This window comes from Microcaecilia unicolor, chromosome 10 (assembly GCF_901765095.1).
Source record: "Microcaecilia unicolor chromosome 10, aMicUni1.1, whole genome shotgun sequence".
NCBI lineage: Eukaryota > Metazoa > Chordata > Amphibia > Gymnophiona > Siphonopidae > Microcaecilia > Microcaecilia unicolor.
In genome coordinates this window covers 52294743-52316991 of record NC_044040.1, presented here as the reverse complement: position 1 = coordinate 52316991, position 22249 = coordinate 52294743, and the positions used below count along the sequence as shown (strand labels likewise).

Below are 22249 nucleotides of genomic sequence, written 5' to 3'. Positions count from 1 at the left end.
TAATAAATTGTTTTGAGTCTACGGGCTGCCCTACTGATTTCTACTTTCTATATTTTGTGTTGCAGTTGGCTTCTGCCTCTCTGATTTTCTAACTCAATAACAGACAATCCATCCAAGTCATCTTACTATAAAGAATCTTGTTCTAACAAACACTTGTATCAGCCTCACTTCTAAAACAACCATGGTTCCTAGCTAGTGCTGTCTTCCTGCACATACAATTTTTATTGGAAAACAACCTATGTGTTCAAAAAATAAACATGATGAATATGCTCTATACTTAAAGGAATACACACACATACAAGTGTTAAATGAAAAGTAATGCCTCCACCTTCATAATTCAACAACAGATGGCAACACTGTTGCGAACGGCAGTATACCTTTAAAAGCTTTTAGCACTGCTATCTAATGATTGGTTGCTCCATGGCACAGCGTCTGACGTCACTGAGTATAAATCTGAGCCATTTTGAAGCAATCGCAATGCCGAATGCAGGAGACCACCGCTACAGCGGTTTTCATGTGAGTGGGCAAGTTCGATAAAATTAGTTGAATATTGTTTTGCTACCATAGTGATGAATAACTAGAATGTCTTTTTCTTTTTTAGAAGACTAGCGCTATCTAAGCCCTGAAGCAGTTTTTTACGAAACGCTGGCCACGTTGGCTTGGAGCGCCTTAAGAAGAGAGTTTGAAGTCTTCTAGCGTTATAAATAAGTGTTTATTTTACACTTAGTTCCAATATTTTGTGAGGCAACAATTGAATGGAACCATTACATTTGTCACTATTGTGGAAATATTAATTTGGGGGTTTTTTCAGAGCCAATGATGAACAGAGGATCAATTTAAGATCCGTTTTAGCTCTAATAGACAGATATATTGTCCAGGAGCTCTGTGAGGCTCTTTTTCCTCCATATTATAATTCCAGCACAATACACTGATTTTTTGTATCATTCTAGTGCAAGGAAAGTGTAGTATTTGATATATATATTTTTTGTGATAAACTTTTCCATACCTTGTATACTGTTTTTTAGTGAACACTGATGCACTACACATGTTCACTTGTTCTTTGAAACTGCTGCCTTCAGTTGGTGAGAAGTATCTGTATGAAGAGGCTGTTTTGCTATTGCTTATGAAATGAAAGCATGCAGTGATTTAAGCAACATGCCATGATAGAAATTCTTTTGTAGTATTTTGTTTCTTAAAAACAAAAATAATCAAGCTTATGACATACTGTGATCTACTGAAGTTATTAGGGTACCTTGCTATCTTTATTGCCTCTTTGAATCTTCTTAGCCACCAACGATCTTGGATAAATCTTGGAGAAAGAAGATCATTGGTGGCTGAGAAGAATTAAAGAGGCAATAAATATAGGAAAACACCCTAATATCGTCAATAGATAAAAAGGGCTCATCCTAAACAAAACATGGCAACTCATCATCCAAAAGAAATTTAGCACACAGAAAGGACAGGTGCTGAGGACAAACTTCTTCTCCCCCACCCACAAGTTTTAGAGTATGATCAATGAAAAAAAATCTCCCTCATTCCAGAGGCAGAACTGTCCCATGTCATTCCCACTAGAATTTATAATTGTGACTCACAAACTTTCCCACCAAAATTTGTGATGAACACGACTTTCCTGCCTTCATCTCCTTCCTTCCTGAGGAGGCTCCCACCTCAAACCCCAGCCAATTAGGTTTGAGAACACACTATATATAAAAACAAACTGCATACCTCACAGCATACCCTAAAGAAAGCCACAGCATGATAGCTAAATGTCCGTTCCACTTACACACATGCAGCAAGACCTGGACAACTGCACCAAATTTGTCCTCCGCTCCCCATCCTTATACCCTACCCGTTTGAAAGGTCTACAATCTAGTGAATCTACTAGACCAGGTTATCTGCCAATAAATTGAAATTCTCTCCTCTTCCCCCTCCACAATGAGCTAGTAAAATAGGAAATTTAAGTACTGTCAAGACCAGCCTGGGAAAAACATCATCAGAGTAATTATTTGCAGCATGCAGATTTTCAAGAAGCACCTTACACTTCATGTAACACACTTGAAAACCACATGAAGAATACAACCACTCCATGTGGAAACTCAAAAGAGTAAAACCTTTCTTCCCAAGGGCTATTTTTCGAAATTTGATACAGTCAATGGTACTAAGTCACCTGGACTACTGCAATGCACTTTACGCTGGCTGTAAAGAACAGATCATCAAGAAACTTCAAACTGCCCAAAATACCGCAGCCAGACTTATATTTGGAAAAACAAAATACGAAAGTGCAAAACCCCTAAGACAGAAATTACACTGGCTCCCAGTAAAAGAACGTATCGCGTTCAAGATATGCACGATTGTTCATAAAATTATTTATGGAGAAGCCCCATCATACATGCTTGACCTCGTGCACCTTCCACCCAGAAATGCTAAAAGATCTTTCCGCACCTTTCTTAATCTACATTTCCCCAATTGCAAAGGATTAAAATACAGACTAACACATGCGTCCAGCTTTTCCTACATGAGCACACAGTTGTGGAATGCACTACCAACTCATTTGAAAACGATTAACGTAATAACTAACTTTCGCAAATCGTTGAAAACCTACTTCTTCAACAAAGTCTACCACGAGAATCCATAACTAATCCACAATACATCACTACATCCTCTCATATTCTGATTGTCTTATCTCCATAATTGCTGATTAGATCAATTTGTTAGCCTCGATATCTTTGTAACACCAAGTGTATCTTTTGTACCCTGAAATGGTGATGCCAAAACAGGTCTTTGGAAGCCACATTGAGCCTGCAAATAGGTGGGAAAATGTGGGATACAAGTGCAATAAATAAATAAATGTAACTTCCCTGCTATAAAGAGAAAATGCCCCTTTGTGTTCCTTATCTTAGCTATCAGATCAAGAAGCACATTCTTGTAAATTAATGTTGCCACTCCACATCTCCTCTTATTAAATGAAGAGAATGCAAAGATTCCTACCAATTCTCTCTGCAATTTTTAATGTTCCTGGTAAGATAGATGAGATTCCTGCCAAATAACTATATCTGCCTTGAGTCTATGACACGTGTTCAAAATCTTTTTTTTTTTTACAAGCACGTAGCTAGCTGCCACACTCATGTTAGTATGTACCATTGCCAGCCACCTTCAAAAACAATAAAAATGCTCAACAGCAGTAACAACTGGTGTACCTTTCACATGTTCCCCAGCCCAAATACCTACAAATAGCTTCCAAATCATTACAATTTTTAAATTCACCCACAGCACACTCAAATTTCTAACCCTAATCTCCATGGCTCCCACTACATCTCTACCCATGCTCCCCCACTCTGTTCATTCTCCCTCTCTTACCTCTTCCACCACACTTCCTCCCCCTCTTACATCCTCCAGCATACTTCACAGCTTCATGCACTCTCAACCTCATTCTCAATTTCTCCATTTACCCCATACCCACAACACACATTATTACTCCACTAACTCTCTCAAGTTTCATAACTACCTTATTGAGCATTTTAAAGAGTTGACTCATTAGATATACAATCTAGTGTTTCCAAGCAAGGCATAATACAATTCCAGTCAATCTTCAATTGTCACTGGGCAATCTCCACTTCAAAACCCAACTGTGTCAGGGGACTAATATCTGGTGCCTTAATTTGCAAGTTCAATTATTCTCTGCAGAGATTAGAAACACAAAGCTCTAAAACTGAATATCAGGTGATAGTATAGGTCTATGCACTACCCAGTATGTCCGTCGCATATCAGGCCTGCTGCTGCCATATAGGGCCTGTGGAATGGATAAATTGGCATCAGATAATAGCGCATTTCCACCTGTGGTCAAAAACTTGTCCAGTGACCACAAATCTTTCAAATTTCTTGCAGGTGTGATGACATTTGGACTTTTAAAGTGGGCAAACTGCAGCCCTGGTAATTTCAGAAAATCACCAAAAGACAGACCTCCACTAAAACTCTGTCCTGTTCAGCCACCATCTTTGCGCCTGTGCCCTTGCTCTGTTCACACTGGACTTTCAGAGTTTTGACCGGCATTTCCCCTTCCAAACTCCAGTGGGAAACCACTGTACTGCTGTTCAATCTTTGTTTTCCACGAGTTACTGTATTCATCCAAAGAGTTTGAACTTAAGCCCAACAACAGAGGTCTTGCAGGAGCTCTCTGTGTGTGCTCAGCATTCCTGCATGCCAGAAGTTCCACTAGTCTTCTAATTTTCTATTAACTACAAAACTAATTTACAGTATAACATTTTCTCCACAAGACATACAATACCTTCAAAGTTGTATATTCAAGTTAACTTTTTGCAAAATGTGCTTGTACATTTACTCCATTACTAAAATTACCCTGCTGTTAATGACACTCAGCTTCACTCGAAGTCATGAAACCAGCAGAGAAAATTCCAGAATCCCACATGACTATTTTTTAGACAATTACCAGTACTGTGTGGATATTGCTTTCCCCTTAAAACCACCTCCTGTCACCTAAAGATGAATAAAGTGTAAACTGCCAATTCCTCATCTCCTCCAGCCAATGCTATATGTATTAATTTATTTGAATTTATTTACTGCCTTTTTGAAGAAATTCACTCAAGGCGGTGTACAATAAGAATAAATCAAACATGAGCAATAGACAATTACAGCAGTAAAAATATTCAAACAACAATACAAAATATGGCAAATACTACTTACAATATCAAAACAATATATAATAGAACATTTTAATTGACATTGTAGAGTATAAGCAAAGATGGATGTTTACTAAGCCACGCTGTAGGCGTACTACCTTTTTGATGTGTGCTAACAATTAGCGTGAATCAACAACAGAGACACCCATTATATTCCTATGGGTGTCTCAACATTAGCGCGGGTTAGTAAACAGGGCCCATAGACAGGTAAGAGAGTAAGAGGAGTTAGAAAATAAGGTGACTAATTTAAAGAAAGGTGCACATGAGGTCAGAGAGATGGTTAAATATTATCTTAGCTAGAGTAGGAGTGGATAAACATGTCCTGCTGCAGTATGTGCAGCCCGTGTCACTCCTTGTGTGTGAGACTAACAAATTTTACAAAATTTACAAGCAAATGATGGATAACAAGCTTTGTAGAAAACAAGGAGTTTTCTAAGAAGGAAAATATGAAATGTTTAACTCAAATTATAAAAATGAAAATAGAGCAATTCATAAAACGCTATCACATTGCAATCCAATGTTTTATGGGTGTACAAAAGAACCTTGGTCATTTAATGCACAGCATTACAAAAATTAGCAGATTACAGTATATATCTCGATTAACATCCCTTCAGCACAGCTATTATAAACAAATGAAACCTGAAATTTAAAAATATTTCAACACACATCAGCAGGGATGCAATGAAAAGTTATTTTTATTTATTTACAGCTTCTTTTACTAAACCGCATTAGTGATTTCCACGTGGCAAATGAGAGTAAGCCCATTCAATTGCTATGGGCTTCCTCTAATTTGCCACGCCAGGAATTGCTAGCACAGTTTAGTAAAAGAGGCCCTTAGTGTTAAATAGAAAAAAAGAAATCTCTGAACTACGTTAAAAGTACATATATTCAAACAGGTCTTTAACATCTTAATAGAACAAATGAAATATTTAAACTCTCTAGAAAAGGCTCTTAAATCCCTCGCTTCCTACGTGACACTTCTATCCACTATATTAATAAATATGCTTAAATTTTCAGCATGTGACTTGCTGCATGCATCAGCATTTCCTTTAAAGCTGTTAATTTCTGAATTCATCTTTACAAAGCAATTAGCAGACAATGCATTAACTACAGAGAAAGCAGAAAAATACGAGTCCAGCAACAGTTATCATTTGCCATGGACTCTTAGTTTAAGACAACCTTAAACACCAGTAATAAAAATGGGGGGGGGGGGGGGGGACAACCTTTCTAATCATAAGCTACAATATACATTAATAGCTCTACTTGTTCATATCCAATTAGAATCAGACTATATTGAATTACATAAAAAACTGAAAACATTATTTGAAAAGTTTTAGATTTTGATTGTATTTTTTTTTTTTTCTGATTTATTTCATTTTCTACCTCTTCGTTTTATTTACAGATTGTTATTCCTCACTTCATTTGTGGGCTCTTACATTGTTAACTGCCTAGAACCTCCTGCAGGGGCCACTGCAGTCCATAAATCATGAATTCGATGAGATTAATTTCAAGTAAAATGTGTGCAATAAAACTATCTGGAGAATATTTAGTACTGTATGATAAAACTAAACTAGGAGAAATAATAATAATTTAAAAAACCCCACAAAAACAGACTTAAGCATACTAGTTAAGAAACTCAGAAAATTCCTCCAAAATCCTTTCATACAGACTTCGATAACAAGCAATTTAGTGGTCCTTTTATTAAGGTGCGCTGAAAAATGGCTTGCGGTAAGTGTAGGCACGGGTTTTGGGTGCGCGCAGAATCAATTTTTCAGTGCACCTGTAAAAATGGTTTTTTAAAAACTTTTTGCTGAAAATGGACGTGCGGCAAAATGAAAATTGCTGCACGTCCATTTTGGTTCTAAGACCTTAGTGCCAATCATTGACCTAGCTGTAAAGTCTCATGCGGTAACAGGGCGGTAATAACCTAAGTGCATCAAATGCCACTTGGCGTGCGCCCGAAAATAAAGAATGATTTTTTGGTCGCAAGTATCGGAAGCATGCCAAAAATGCCCTTCATGTGTCCGTCGGCAGTCTGAAAGGAATAATATTAGACTGGAGGTTCTGAAGCAGCCCTAGCGAAACGGAGGCTCACGTTAATCACGGTTCTAATTACGGAGGACCCTGAGAGAAGTTCCCTCTCGAGTTTTCAATTTATATTTGTCAAAATATCTGTAATTTTTAAGAGAAATTGATGTCTGTTTGAAATAAAGGAGGTTTTTTTTCCGATGATGAAGAAGCCCTAGCCCTTTCATTCGCTTGATTGGTGAAGAGAGGTGCTTCTTGAGGTTTTTCCTCCTATTCATATATACATATAACAGTTTGCTGATATGTTAGTTTCCTAATCTTTATAATTAAAAAATGAAATTACCACAAGAGCCACGCAGTAACTCCATTTTGGCACACGTAGACGCTTACGCAGCTTAGTAAAAGGGCCTCTTAGACCTTTCTGTATTAAAGGACAGACATGAAACGCCCCTTTTGTTTTCTCCCTCTACTCAATCTCGTGATACATTGGTCACCAATTGGCTAATCCTTGAAACACACTAAATTGGTTGAGCTTGACAAAGTGCAAACCCAAGGGTCTATTTTGTTAGCTCACAATTTGATGTTAATGGTTTTGTTTTGAAGGACAATTTTTAAAATACGTGAAACAGTTAAGTCAACAGGAAAGTATTGATGTTGGGTCTTGTAATATATCACCAGCTTGTCAGTTCTTCAATTAAGCTTGAAGTACAAGATCTGTCCTATTAGCAATCATGGTGTCTTCAAAGGACAGTGTCTACTCATAAGTCTTCAAACCAGATTATCACTTATGTTCTCTTCCATTGTGATTTCAATTTTATGGTGATGTAAAACGCCCTCTCTTGCTGTATGTTTTAAATTGTTTTTCCATTAAAAAAGGGGTTGCGAGTTAATATGCCGCTTACTACTGTGTAACAGCAGAAACTCAGGGATTTCAAAGCTACACAAGGAAATCAGATGCTGCACTTTGAAGAATACTGTTTTATGAGATGGTAGAGAAGAAAACAAATGCCAAAGCTGTGCAGAAACAGAATATAGAAGCCATTACAGATATAGATAAATAACATGAGATCAATAACATTCAAGCTGGATCAACATATTAATTGCTGCCATTCAACATGAATGAGCGAAAAGACAATGGACTGAGAAAGAGTCATATAGTACATAAGTACATAAGTAGTGCCATACTGGGAAAGACCAAAGGTCCATCTAGCCCAGCATCCTGTCACCGACAGTGGCCAATCCAGGTCAAGGGCACCCGGCACGCTCCCCAAACGTAAAAACATTCCAGACAAGTTGTACCTAAAAATGAGGAATTTTTCCAGTCCATTTAATAGCGGTCTATGGACTTGTCCTTTAGGAATCTATCTAACCCCTTTTTAAACTCCGTCAATCTAACCGCCCGTACCACGTTCTCCGGCAATGAATTCCAGAGTCTAATTACACGTTGGGTGAAGAAAAATTTTCTCCGATTCGTTTTAAATTTACCACACTGTAGCTTCAACTCATGCCCTCTAGTCCTAGTATTTTTGGATAGCGTGAACAGTCGCTTCACATCCACCCGATCCATTCCACTCATTATTTTATACACTTCTATCATATCTCCCCTCAGCCGTCTCTTCTCCAAGCTGAAAAGCCCTAGCCTTCTCAGCCTCTCTTCATAGGAAAGTCGTCCCATCCCCACTATCATTTTCGTCGCCCTTCGCTGTACCTTTTCCAATTCTACTATATCTTTTTTGAGATACGGAGACCAGTACTGAACACAATACTCCAGGTGCGGTCGCACCATGGAGCGATACAACGGCATTATAACATCCGCACACCTGGACTCCATACCCTTCTTAATAACACCCAACATTCTATTCGCTTTCCTAGCCGCAGCAGCACACTGAGCAGAAGGTTTCAGCGTATCATCGACGACGACACCCAGATCCCTTTCTTGATCCGTAACTCCTAACGCGGAACCTTGCAAGACGTAGCTATAATTCGGGTTCCTCTTACCCACATGCATCACTTTGCACTTGTCAACATTGAACTTCATCTGCCACTTGCACGCCCATTCTCCCAGTCTCGCAAGGTCCTCCTGTAATCGTTCACATTCCTCCTGCGATTTGACGACCCTGAATAATTTTGTGTCATCGGCGAATTTAATTACCTCACTAGTTATTCCCATCTCTAGGTCATTTATAAATACATTAAAAAGCAACGGACCCAGCACAGACCCCTGCGGGACCCCACTAACTACCCTCCTCCACTGAGAATACTGGCCACGCAATCCTACTCTCTGCTTCCTATCTTTCAACCAGTTCTTAATCCATAATAATACCCTACCTCCGATTCCATGACTCTGCAATTTCTTCAGGAGTCTTTCGTGCGGCACTTTGTCAAACGCCTTCTGAAAATCCAGATATACAATATCAACCGGCTCCCCATTGTCCACATGTTTGCTTACCCCCTCAAGTCACAAGCATATTTTCAAAGCACTTAGCCTTCCAAAGTTCCATAGGTTTCTATGGAACTTTGGAAGGCTAAGTGCTTTGAAAATGAGCCCCATATATAGTTACCCAATCATAAACCACAACAAAACTGAGCCAAACTGATGGTCCTGGCTTACACCATGCTTTGTCAACACTTCAGGCCCGGAAGCAGATTAGGACTGCAAAGCCTGAGGAACTGTATTGGTGCTGTTGTTCTCCTCTTGATGCTCCTTGTGTCACAGGACTGGCAAGGTAACAGGGAAATAAAGAGAAGGGCTGCTGCTACCTACACAGGCTCCAACACACCTAACTCCTGCAGTGACTGCAGTAACTCCAGTCCTCAATCACCTGCACTGCTTCCTCAGAAAAAAAGAATGTTGCAGATGGGCTGAGAACATACAGCCCTTCCTGTGGCATCACAAAGTCCAGGTGACTTTGACATAAGTCATCTAAGAAAGCAACAAAGCAAACGGTTTGCATCTTCTACACAGTCTGCTCTTTTAGTTGATTACCTTAAGTCGTCTAAGACTATTTGTGCACATAAAGGTGAAAAGATGTATTCACTGAAACATACCACAATTAGAACCAGATGCTACACATACTGAATGATGATTCTGGAAAGAATAGTGATGCATGATCTACTTAAAAACAGCATTTTGCTTGACCAAACCAAAAGGAACATTAGCAGCAGAACACTTTCTTCACATTTATTAAAATATTTTTCTGCAATAGTGCAGGCAGAGTCTACTGAAAGCTCACAATCAGAGCTATTTGTTTTACTTTCCTTCAACACTCTATACCCTAGCCAGGATCTAATAAAATGAAAAATAACCACTAAAAGAGGACTTTTCATGCCAGCTTAACTAAAGACCAAAGACAGCTCAGAAACCTAGTATCTAGCTATGGGCTTGCTGTTTATTTTTTGAGCATTAATGATCATGTTTAGATGAAACTCACAATATTCATGTTAATTTACAATCTTAGGGGAAAAAAAAGTAGCAAAACATCACATACTGTCGTAACAGATGGCACATTACTTGATCTTGATTCTTGTTTAAATTACTGCATCCAGTTTTAACACCTAGATTATACTTCCTTATGGCTTCTCCACCTCTTTAAAACATAAGGGTTTTTTTTTACCCTTCCCCAGATGTCACCAGGAAACAATACTCCAGTTTTCAATAACTTTAGCTGTTATTCTCTCTCTCTATGTGTATATATATATATGTGTATATATATATACAGTGGGGGAAATAAGTATTTGATCCCTTGCTGATTTTGTAAGTTTGCCCACTGACAAAGACATGAGCAGCCCATAATTGAAGGGTAGGTTATTGGTAACAGTGAGAGATAGCACATCACAAATTAAATCCGGAAAATCACATTGTGGAAAGTATATGAATTTATTTGCATTCTGCAGAGGGAAATAAGTATTTAATCCCTCTGGCAAACAAGACCTAATACTTGGTGGCAAAACCCTTGTTGGCAAGCACAGCGGTCAGACGTCTTCTGTAGTTGATGATGAGGTTTTCACACATGTCAGGAGGAATTTTGGTCCACTCCTCTTTGCAGATCATCTCTAAATCATTAAGAGTTCTGGGCTGTCGCTTGGCAACTCGCAGCTTCAGCTCCCTCCATAAGTTTTCAATGGGATTAAGGTCTGGTGACTGGCTAGGCCACTCCATGACCCTAATGTGCTTCTTCCTGAGCCACTCCTTTGTTGCCTTGGCTGTATGTTTGGGTCATTGTCGTGCTGGAAGACCCAGCCACGACCCATTTTTAAGGCCCTGGCGGAGGGAAGGAGGTTGTCACTCAGAATTGTACGGTACATGGCCCCATCCATTCTCCCATTGATGCGGTGAAGTAGTCCTGTGCCCTTAGCAGAGAAACACCCCCAAAACATAACATTTCCACCTCCATGCTTGACAGTGGGGACGGTGTTCTTTGGGTCATAGGCAGCATTTCTCTTCCTCCAAACACGGCGAGTTGAGTTCATGCCAAAGAGCTCAATTTTTGTCTCATCTGACCACAGCACCTTCTCCCAATCACTCTCGGCATCATCCAGGTGTTCACTGGCAAACTTCAGACGGGCCGTCACATGTGCCTTCCGGAGCAGGGGGACCTTGCGGGCACTGCAGGATTGCAATCCGTTATGTCGTAATGTGTTACCAATGGTTTTCGTGGTGACAGTGGTCCCAGCTGCCTTGAGATCATTGACAAGTTCCCCCCTTGTAGTTGTAGGCTGATTTCTAACCTTCCTCATGATCAAGGATACCCCACGAGGTGAGATTTTGCGTGGAGCCCCAGATCTTTGTCGATTGACAGTCATTTTGTACTTCTTCCATTTTCTTACTATGGCACCAACAGTTGTCTCCTTCTCGCCCAGCGTCTTACTGATGGTTTTGTAGCCCATTCCAGCCTTGTGCAGGTGTATGATCTTGTCCCTGACATCCTTAGACAGCTCCTTGCTCTTGACCATTTTGTAGAGGTTAGAGTCTGACTGATTCACTGAGTCTGTGGACAGGTGTCTTTCATACAGGTGACCATTGCCGACAGCTGTCTGTCATGCAGGTAACGAGTTGATTTGGAGCATCTACCTGGTCTGTAGGGGCCAGATCTCTTACTGGTTGGTAGGGGATCAAATACTTATTTCCCTCTGCAGAATGCAAATAAATTCATATACTTTCCACAATGTGATTTTCCGGATTTAATTTGTGATGTGCTATCTCTCACTGTTACCAATAACCTACCCTTCAATTATGGGCTGCTCATGTCTTTGTCAGTGGGCAAACTTACAAAATCAGCAAGGGATCGAATACTTATTTCCCCCACTGTATATATATATATATATATATATATATATATATATATATATATATATATCTGTAACATCTTCCTTACTTAATGACATTGAGAAAATATATGAAAATAATGGGGATTTCTCCAATTTCCTATAATTACTTTCAAATTTGATTTTCTTTACTAGTATAACACCATATTTATTATATTTGGATCTTTACCCTCAGTACGCTTACATTACTTTAAATAGCCATAATCTCCTACGAATCTTGTTCTGTCAATAAGAAAAAGTGAAACCCAACTTTTCAAAAATGGAGACTGATATTCAAGCCAGGCTAGAATCCAACACAGCCATGTTTCGGGAAAATGTCTGCATCGGGGGTATAATATCTAACGTTGATGAAAACAAATCCTCTCTCAGACTGCAATTGGTCATTAAACATCAAATTTTCAGTGTGAGTAGTGCCAAACTGTAGGGGGAAAGGGAAATGGGACTTGATATATACTGCCTTTCTGTGGTATTTTGCAATGGAGGGTTAAGTGACTTGCCCACAGTCACAAGGAGCTGCAGTGGGAATCGAACCCAGTCCCCCCAGGATCAAAGTCCGCTGCACTAACCACTAGGCTACTCCTCCACTCCAGGAGTCCTTTTACCAAACTGTGGTAAAAAGGGCCTTCTGGTAGCGGCGGGGACTGTTTTTCCCACGCGCTAGAGCCCTTTTTCCCGCAGCATGTAAAAAGGCCCCTCTCTAAAAAATGACCATCCGGTAAGATTATTCGTACCATATGGCAATGCGTGGCGAGCACTTATCGCCACCCACTGAGGTGGCGGAGAGGGCTCCTGCATGAACCGGGCAGCACCGACTACCGCTGCGATAAAAATTAAAAAAATATTTTCTGTCATGCTGGAAAAGGTGCACGTTCGAGCCAAACTACCACTGGAAGTAGTTCTGGGTTGCCATGTGGCAACCCTTTCGTAAAAGGGCCCCCCTCGGTGTCACTTTCCAACTAGATAACATCAGACTTCAGTCAGGCTAAGTGGTCCCAAAGGGTTACTGGATACCCTTATCAGAAAGGGAGGTAAATAAAAGAAGTAGGCAGACGTGGAAGGCATCTTGCAAATCCATGCTTTTGCATTGTCTAATAGTTTGTGTCAAGGATAAACTGTCTGGTTTAATATTCATATTCAAAATCTCTATTTATCAATTTCTCTCTAAACTCAGTAAACTCTAAAAATATGTTGGCTGTTAGAAGTCATTCAACATATAGGACTTACCGGTTCCTTTACTTCTGTATGGTGGCTTGAAGAATTTCACAATACCATATACATTAACAGTAGTACCACCTTTGAGGTGATTTAATGGTGTATAGGAATACTTTTGTGTCACAGTCTGGAATTAAATGCAAAGGGATAAACATAATTAAACAGTACACCTACTGAGTATGTATTAATATTTCAGTATTATCTGATTTAATTAAAGCAGTCATGCAAAATGAATTCTGCCCTAAAAAAAAAAAAATATATATATACACATACATATATACATACATACATACATACTAGTAAAAAAGGCCCGTTTCTGACACAAATGAAACGGGCGCTAGCAAAGTTTTCCTCGGAGTGTGTATGTTTGAGAGAGTGTGTGTGAGAGTGACTGTGTGAGAGAGAGAGAGTGAATGTGCGAGTGTGTGACAGAAAGTGAGACTGGGTGCGAGTGTGTCTGTGAGAGAGAGAGACTGTGTTTGAGAATGAGAGTGTGTGCCAGGGCCCTCCCTCCCTCCCAGTTCCAGGGTCCCCCTCCCTCCCACCCTCTGAGCTCCAGGGTTGTCCCCCCCTCCCTCCCAGTTCCAGGGTTGTTGTCCCCCTCCCTCCCTCCGAGTGCCAGGGTCGTCCCCTCCCTGCCTCCCTCCGAGTTTCAGGGTCCCCTTCCTCCCCTGCATTATGCTCTCTCCCCTGCATTCATCCATATGCAGGCAACGTCCTCTGTGCCCTGCCCCCTCCATCCATCCATGTGCAGCATCTCTCCCCTGCTCCCTCCACCTCCCTCCGAGTTCCAGGCCCCCTCCCTCTCTCCCTCCGAGTTCCAGTGTTCCCCTCCCTCGCAGTTCCAGGGTCCCATGGAACTGGGAGGGAGGGGGGACGGAGAATGTTGGAGGAGTGACTTCAGCAGGTGGTTACAATCCCAGTAACACACATTGGAACGTTGGAGGAGAATGTTGGAGAAGTGATGTCAGCAGGTGGTTACGATCCCAGTGAGACACATTGGAATATTGGAGGAGCAAATTATTATATTAGTCATACTTCTCTTTAATAAAACAAAATGCACTACAAAAAATAGATTAAAGACATCACAACAGCATTTCAGCAGAGTCAACTACACAAAGGTTTCTCTAGGTGGACCTACTATATCTTGAAATCTGCTTACACAAATCCACATTTATCATGTGACTACTTCCCTGAGAACCCAATGAATTATACTAAAGTGTGAAACATGACATGATATGATACAGCATTTATAGTTTGCCAACTCCCAATGTAAATTGGTTCAGAGGGGATTACAGCTAAATTAAAAAAAAAAGAAAAGATTAACAGTAGACCTTACAAACAAATAGGTTTCCAGCTTCTTATGAAAAGACAGACATGAGATGGTATAGTTTTAAGCTCTACAGGCAAGGAATTCCAAATATGGACTACTTTATATATAAAAGAAAAGAAAACTGTAAAGGCTGTTTCTATTTAACTCCTGATAAAGAAGGAAAATAAAGACAATGAAAGCTTCCAGCTTACAAATGGAGATGCAGGGTAAGCAAATACATTTGCTAAATAGACTGGGTATAAACCACTAAAAATATCCAAATAATATTTGTCCTATTATCAGACTTTCAAGAAAGGAGGTGTTTTAATTTTTTTAAAAAATATGATCTGTCGCAATTCAGTATTGGGCCTGTTTACTAAAATGTGCTAAGATTTTGTACTTGCCACATGTTATAACAGCCAAAATTAACAAGTGGTAAATGTTGTTGGGGGGTGGGAGGCATGTGTCCACTGTGTTCTCTGTAGTACTGCACAAAAATATCCCTTACAGAGCATTAAGCTCACCTGCAATTAGCACGGATGCACGTAACACCTCCTAGTGGAGGAGTAGCCTAGTGGTTAGTGCAGTGGACTTTGATCCTGGGGAACTGAGTTCGATTCCCACTGCAGCTCATTGTGACTCTGGGCAAGTCACTTAACCCTCCATTGCCCCTGGTACAAAATAAGTACCTGAATATATGTAAACCACTTTGAATGTAGTTGCAAAAAAAACCTCAGGCGGTATATCAAGTCCCATTTCCCTTTCCTTAGTGAGGAGGCAATACTTGCATCTGCACTAACTGCACAAGTGGCATATAAGTACTGAAGCCCTCTTGTTGGAGCGAAAGGACTGCTTCTGCTGATAACGTGACCTCTGGAAGGAAGGAGCCCTCCCAGTCCGACACCTCCTACTATCCTTCAGCTGAGGGTGAGACTGGGAAGAACGACAGGTTCCCTTAGGTTTATCTTCAAGTAGTCATTGTCTGAGTCCCCTAAATCCTTAACCAGCTTCTCCAAGTCCTTCCCAAATAAAAGCTTCACCCCACACACAAGTTTGGTAAGGCGCTGCTTGGAAGCAGTATCCGCTGCCCAATGATGAAGCCACAGCAAACACCTGGCCATGACCACTAAGGTCATCTACTTAGCAGAGGCCCTGTTAAGATCATACAAAGCATCTGCCAGGTAAGTCAAACCTAGCCAGTTGGGCTTCAGAGGCAGAAAGAGAATCAGCCACTCACTGCGCCTAGGACCGGCAAGCCCTAGCATCATAGGAGCTATAGATCAAGGCCTGAAGAGAAAGTGCTGAGACCTCAAAGGAAGGATTCAAAGCAGATTCCAGCTTCCTATCCTGCATATCCTTGAGCGCTATACCACTCTCCACTAGCAGGGTCATTTTCTTGGTTACTGTTGCCACCAATGCATCCATCTTAGGCAACCTGAACCTCGCCAGTTCTTCTTGGGCAACTGGATACAAGCGAGACATAGCCCTAGCAACCCACAGGCTGGTATCTTGTGTGGACCACTGGGCCAAAATTAATTCCTACATCATCTCATGCACTGGAAAGCAACTGGGGGCTTCTTGGTGCTAGTCATCATTGGATTAGCAACGGACACCGGCTGAGCCTCAGGGGAGGAGATATTTAGAACCTCCAGTGCTTTAACAATACAATTAGAGAGCCTCTCCTTATGAAACAGCCTCACCACAGCTGGATCATCTACCTCATCTGAAACAATCTCCCCTTCTACCAAAGTCTTTGGTAGTACAGAAGGGCCCGAAGTAGAAGAGATTCCACCTTTTAAGGAAACAGGGGAGATCCAGCACTTAGCTTCGTCACAGAGTCCAAGTGTCTTCTTTTAGCTAGATCTGCCTGCTGCAATGCAGGATATTGATGAGCCCCAAAAATAGCAGAAGCTCTCTAACAAAAAGGCTTGATGCACAAGCAACACAAATTCAGGGTTGAAAGGGACATTAGAGGCCAAGTCACAGGAAGCAGCAATAGCAGAAAGACCCTGACACTAAAACCAAGTGAGCCAAATCCCCCTGAGCCACAACAGAAGAATCTCAAGAAGGAGGAAGAGAGCCATGTGTATTCAAAATGGCCACTGGCATCTCCAAGGGAGAAACATCAGAGGCAGCCATCTGAGAGGAAGGCGAGGCACCATTTCCCATACAACAAAGAGAAGACTGAGCCACAACCAGATCCGGAGCCCCTGAACAGGCCAAACACTGCCCTCCACGCTCCACAGAGGGAGAAGTGTTTAACAAGCTGTGCCGCCACACCAGAAAGAAAAAGAAAGGAACCGTGACTGCACAAGAACTCAGACAGCAATAAAATATTTAAAAGCATACTCGCCCCGAAAATCACTGGAACCTAGGAAGCCCAGGAAGAGCTCTTTCTCTGTGTTGAACTGCTGGATTTAACAGGCACTCAACCTCCTCCTAAGGGCACAGGCAGACTACCACAAAACCGTGGAACAAAAGTCTCTTACTGTTTTTTTTCTTTTTCCTGGCGAAGGAGAAGACTGTGGCAGGAAGGGGGGAGGGATCTGGCACAACCAGATGTAACTTAAGACTAGAACCAGCAGAAGCCTGAACTCCCCCCCCCCCCCCCCCCCCCCCCCCCACACACAAGCTTAATTGAACCCCTAAAGGGAACAGGAGATGAGTTACAGCAAAAAATCCAGGAGTTGATGAGAAACCGTTCATCACCTGCTGGAGATACAGCAATACTGAATCACCAGGAGTCTAACCATCCTATATAATAAAACGCACTTCCAACATTCTGAAGCTGACTGCATGGCTGAGGCATTCCTGCTCTCTGTATCCATCTCCTGAATTGACATCACGTACTTCCGGGTTCGTCACAAGCAGAAGTGACCAACCACACGAGGTTTCTCGGCTTCAGAATGTTGGAGGTGCATTCTATTAAATAGGATTGGTCAGTTCCTTGAAGCACAGCCAGAGCTCAGTGTCCTGCACAGTAATCCTCAGACACAAGAGAGAGGGGGGGGGGGGGGGCTGACACCAGAGAGAGGGAGGGAGGGAGGGAGGGGGGCCTGACACCAGACAGAGGGAGGGAGGTATCTCTGTCACACACACACACACACTCTCTCTCACAGTCAATGTCTTTCTCTCTCTCTCACTCTCACACACTGTCTCCTCACACACTGTATGTCTCACACTGTATCACATTCATTCTCTATGTGTCACACAGTCACTCACACACTCTCTTGGTCTCATACACTCAGTGTTACAGAGAGTCTGTGTCTCACACACACTCTCTCTCTCGCGCACACTGTATCTGTGTGAAACACACTCTCTCTCTCACAGTCTCACATACGCACTTGCACACACTCTCATTCTCACACACAGTCTCTCTCTCACAGACACACTCGCACCCAGACTTACTCTCTCCCTCTCTCACACACGCAGACTCGCACATTCACTCTCTCTCTCACACACAGTCACTCTCACATACACTCTCTCAAACATACACACTCCAAGGAAAACCTTGCTAGCGCCCATTTCATTTGTGTCAGAAACAGGCCTCTTTTACTAGTCCTATATAAATAAGTTCAGTTCTGCATTCTATCTTCACCTGGCAGTAGATGGGCATAACCCATCAGTTTACAGATTCATCTGCTCTGACACTAGTCTGTTATTGAGATGGACATGGAGGATGCATCTGTTTGCCCTGGGATTGGTAGCATGGAATGGTGCTGCTAATTGGGTTTCTGCCAGGTACTTGTGACTTGGATTGGCCACTGCTCGAAGCAGGACACTGGGCTAGATGAACCATTGGTCTGACCCAGTATGGCTATTCTTATGAAATTGCTATTTTTAAATTCACTGAATGCCCTCAGTATAGGCCCTAAAGTGACTGACTGGGTTAGGAACTGATTGAGTGGAAGGCGACAGAGGGTAGCGATAAATAGAGCTCACTCTGAGGAAAGGGATATTATACCAGTGGTGTGCCACAAGGTTTGCTGCTTGGGCTGGACCTTTTAAACATTTTTGTAAGTAATATTGCTGAAAGGCTATCTGGTAAAGTCTGCCTCTTTGCAGATGATAGCAAAATCTGCAATAGGGTAGTCAGCCCCGACTGTAGATGAAAGGATTAAGGCCATGTCTGGCTAGTGCTCTGGCCAGAGGAATCATCATGAGGTTAAAAAGTATCGGGGAAAGCGGAGATCCCTGTGGCACTCCGCATTCAGATAACCATGGGGATGATATGTTTGCAGTCCCTTTGACTTGGTAAGATCTTGAAGTGATGAAGCTTTTTAGCCAGTTGATGATATTGCCACCTATCCAAGTTTGTCTAGAAGTTTAGTGAGGATGGTATGATCAACCATGTCAAAAGCGCTGGACAAGTCAAATTGCAGGAGGATATGATTACCAGTTGCTATTTCCTGTTTGAATCTGGATATTAAGGTAATAAGAACAGTTTCTGTGCTATGGGCCAAACGGAAGCCCAATTGTGATTCGTGCAGGATGGAGAACTTCTGAATACACTCGTTGAGTTGCGAGGTAACTCTGTTTTCCCATCAGTTTTGTGATTAGGGGAATGGAGGCAATTGGACGATAGTTGGTAATATCGTTTGCAGGTTTCTTTGAGTTTTTTTGTATAGGTGTAAGTAATATATTGCCATGGCTGGTGGGGAAGGAGCCTCGTTTGAGTAGGAAGTTTAAGTGAGTGGTAAGAACTGCAATAAAACACGATGGGGCACCTTTCAAAAGGTAGTTGGGACAAGGGTCAAGTTGGCAGTAAGACCTGGAGAGTTTTGAGATAGTTTTGGTGACTTCTTCAGTGGTAAGGAGGGTGAAATTAGTCCAATATCGGTCAGCCGGTACTTCATCTAAACCAGGGTCCAGTTCGTCAAGAAAGGAGTCTTCAGTTGAGTTGACTTGCGAAATCAATTTACAAAGATTAATGATTTTATAGCTGAAATATTTGTCTAATTGATCAGCAGAAGGACGGTTTGAAGGTGATGATGATACTGGATCAGTATTTAGGAGAGTTTTTTTTATTTGAAATTGTTTTTTTTTTTATATCTGTACCAGTCACTGTGATTTTTTGTGTATAGTAGTCTCTTTTGGCACGTTTAATGGCGTATTTGTAATTCCTTTGTGATTGCTTCCATGCATTGAAGTTAAGGCAATCCTTTGATTTACTCTATGCCTTTTCAAGCTTTCTGGTTTGTGACTTAAGGTTTTTCAGTAAATCATTGAACCACAGTGAAGGGTTGCGTTTATGTAAAGTCTTGGAACGTAATGGTGCAATTTCGTCTAAGATCATTTACATCTGTTATCCCAATTTGTAAGGAAGAGATCAGAATTGGGTTGCATTGACCAATTATTGGCGTAAATGTGTTTCCAGAAATTATCATTATCAATCCTTCCTCTGGTGAGAATCGTTTTGGGGTCTTGTAATTTAGATTGGCCCTTTGTACGCCATTGTAAGGTTAAGAAAGCTTTGTAATGGTCCAAGCAAGGTGTAAGAGACCAATCAATATCGGACATGATGAAATTTTGGTCAATAGAAAATTTATAAAGAAATAACATCAAGCGAGTGACCCTTGACGTGAGTAGGTTGTGAAGGAGGTAGGATAAGGTCACATAGGTCAAAAAGATCCATACAATCTTGGAGTCCTCTAAATGTAGGTTTAGATCACCTAGTAAAATTACATTAGAGTTGTTGATGCACGAGTTGGATATGAAGTCCATGAAAGTGGAGTGGCTGTATGTCCAGTAACAGGGAGGTCTGTTACATGAAGAGGGACCTAGTGAAACTTGAAGACTTGAAGAAACTTGAAGAATGGTCCAGAATTTGGCATCTAAGATCTAATGCTAAAAAATGCAGGGTCATGCATTTGGGCTGTAAATACTCGCGGGAGATAGTGTTTAAGGGTGAAATATTTTTGTACAGAAAAGAGAAGTGGGACTTAGGTGTGATTGTATGTGATAACCTTAAGGTGGCCAAATGGGTAGAAAAGGCGACAATGGATGGATGGCGACAGAAGGATGCTTGGGGAAAAGAATGGCCTGCAGGAAAAATGCCTCTGAATAAGTCTCTGGTGAGACCTCATTTAGAGTCCTGTGTATAGTTCTGGAAAACGCACTTTCAAAAAGATTTAAGGAGGATGGAGACGGTCCAGAGGATTGTTACCAAAATGGTCAGTAGTCTTTGCCTTAAAATGCATGGGGACAGATTTAAAGAACTCAGTATGTATATATGTATATATATATTAGAAGAAAAGAAGGAGAGAGGAGTTATGATAGAGATGTTTTAAATACCTCCATGGCATAAATACACAGGCAGTGGATCTCTTTCATCTGAAAGGAAGCATAAAGAGAAAGGGAAAGAGAAAGAGGAAAGACTCAGGAGTAACCTGAGGAAATACTTCTCCCCTGCCCCCACTCTAGACACCCATACCCAGCGATTCTCCTCTCTCCCCTGATTACCTCCGTCGAAGCGGCCACATCATTGAAAGCCCTGCCCATCTCTAGCCTTCCCTTCAAGTTTGTTCCCTCAGTCCTGCCTTCTGACGTCATTTCCTCTTTCCGTGAAGGCGGGACTCTGAGGGAACGAACTCGAAGGGAAGGCTAGAGATGGGCAGGGCTTTCATTTTCTGGAGGACTTCAAAGAAAAATGTCTAAAAATAGGTTTTGAAAATACTGCTAAAAACGTCCAAATGAAAACTTATGCCACTTTTTGGACATTTTTCTCTTTTGAAAATGAGCCCGTATCTCATTACTAATCACTTACATAAACATCTGATTGGGCACTTAGAAAGTAACAAAGTACAAAAAAAGCACACACTATTCAAAACAGACTGAAAAGTGAACACATATTGTGACAATATGGCGCATTTCCCTTTCCTCTATTTGCAACTTCATGCATGCCTGTTTGGGGATTAGATATGAAAAGAGATGGTAAAGCATGTCACTTAACCCTCCATTGCCTCAGGTACAAACTTAGATTGTAAGCCTTCCTGGGACACAGAAATATCCAGTGTACCTGCATGAGCTACTACTGAAAAAGGTATGAGCAAAATCTAAATAAATAAAATAAAATTGCAAAACATCCCTCAATTTCCAGAAAACTCTAAAATGTATTTGTTACATTTGTATCCCACATTTTCTCACCTATTTGCAGGCTCAATGTGGCTTACATAGTACCGTAAAGGCATTCGCCAATTCCGCTATGAATACAGTAATGTTGTGGTAGAATAACGTTCATGTGTAACAGACACATTAGGGAATCGTCGATAGGAAGAGTTCTTAAATGTCCATTACGAGCTTTGGTTTTGTTATGTTGCAAGGTACAGGCATTTAAGTTGAGTCGGTGGGGTATGCCTTTTTGAACAGGTTGGTTTTTAATTATTTTCACTTAGTCTATGTGAAAATCAAACAATTACAAGTAGAAACCATAAAATGAGTAATTTACCAACATCAGGAACCAGTTACAGTTGTAAAAGACAAAATTTATTCTATCGACTGACCTCATTTATCTGGGTACGAAATGGTGGAACTTACTACCTAAACTTATCAAACATCAACATAAATTATCAAATATTCCGCAAATCTTTGAAATCCTATCTAGTTAATAAATTCTTGACAACAGATTAACAATCATATGTTTAATTCCTACTGTTGCTGATCTACTACTAATGTA

The 22249-nt window shown here is 41.1% G+C and overlaps 1 protein-coding gene across 1 annotated transcript in view; it reads right to left on the bottom strand.

The window, feature by feature from the left end:
* Nucleotides 1-22249, bottom strand: part of POT1 (protection of telomeres 1) — a gene marked incomplete at its 5' end in the record, with an annotated part of 199990 nt that overhangs the window by 125977 nt on the left and 51764 nt on the right. Inside the window, 1 exon segment of the mRNA XM_030216827.1 lies at nt 13275-13389. Coding sequence (XP_030072687.1) covers nt 13275-13389 — 115 coding nt within the window.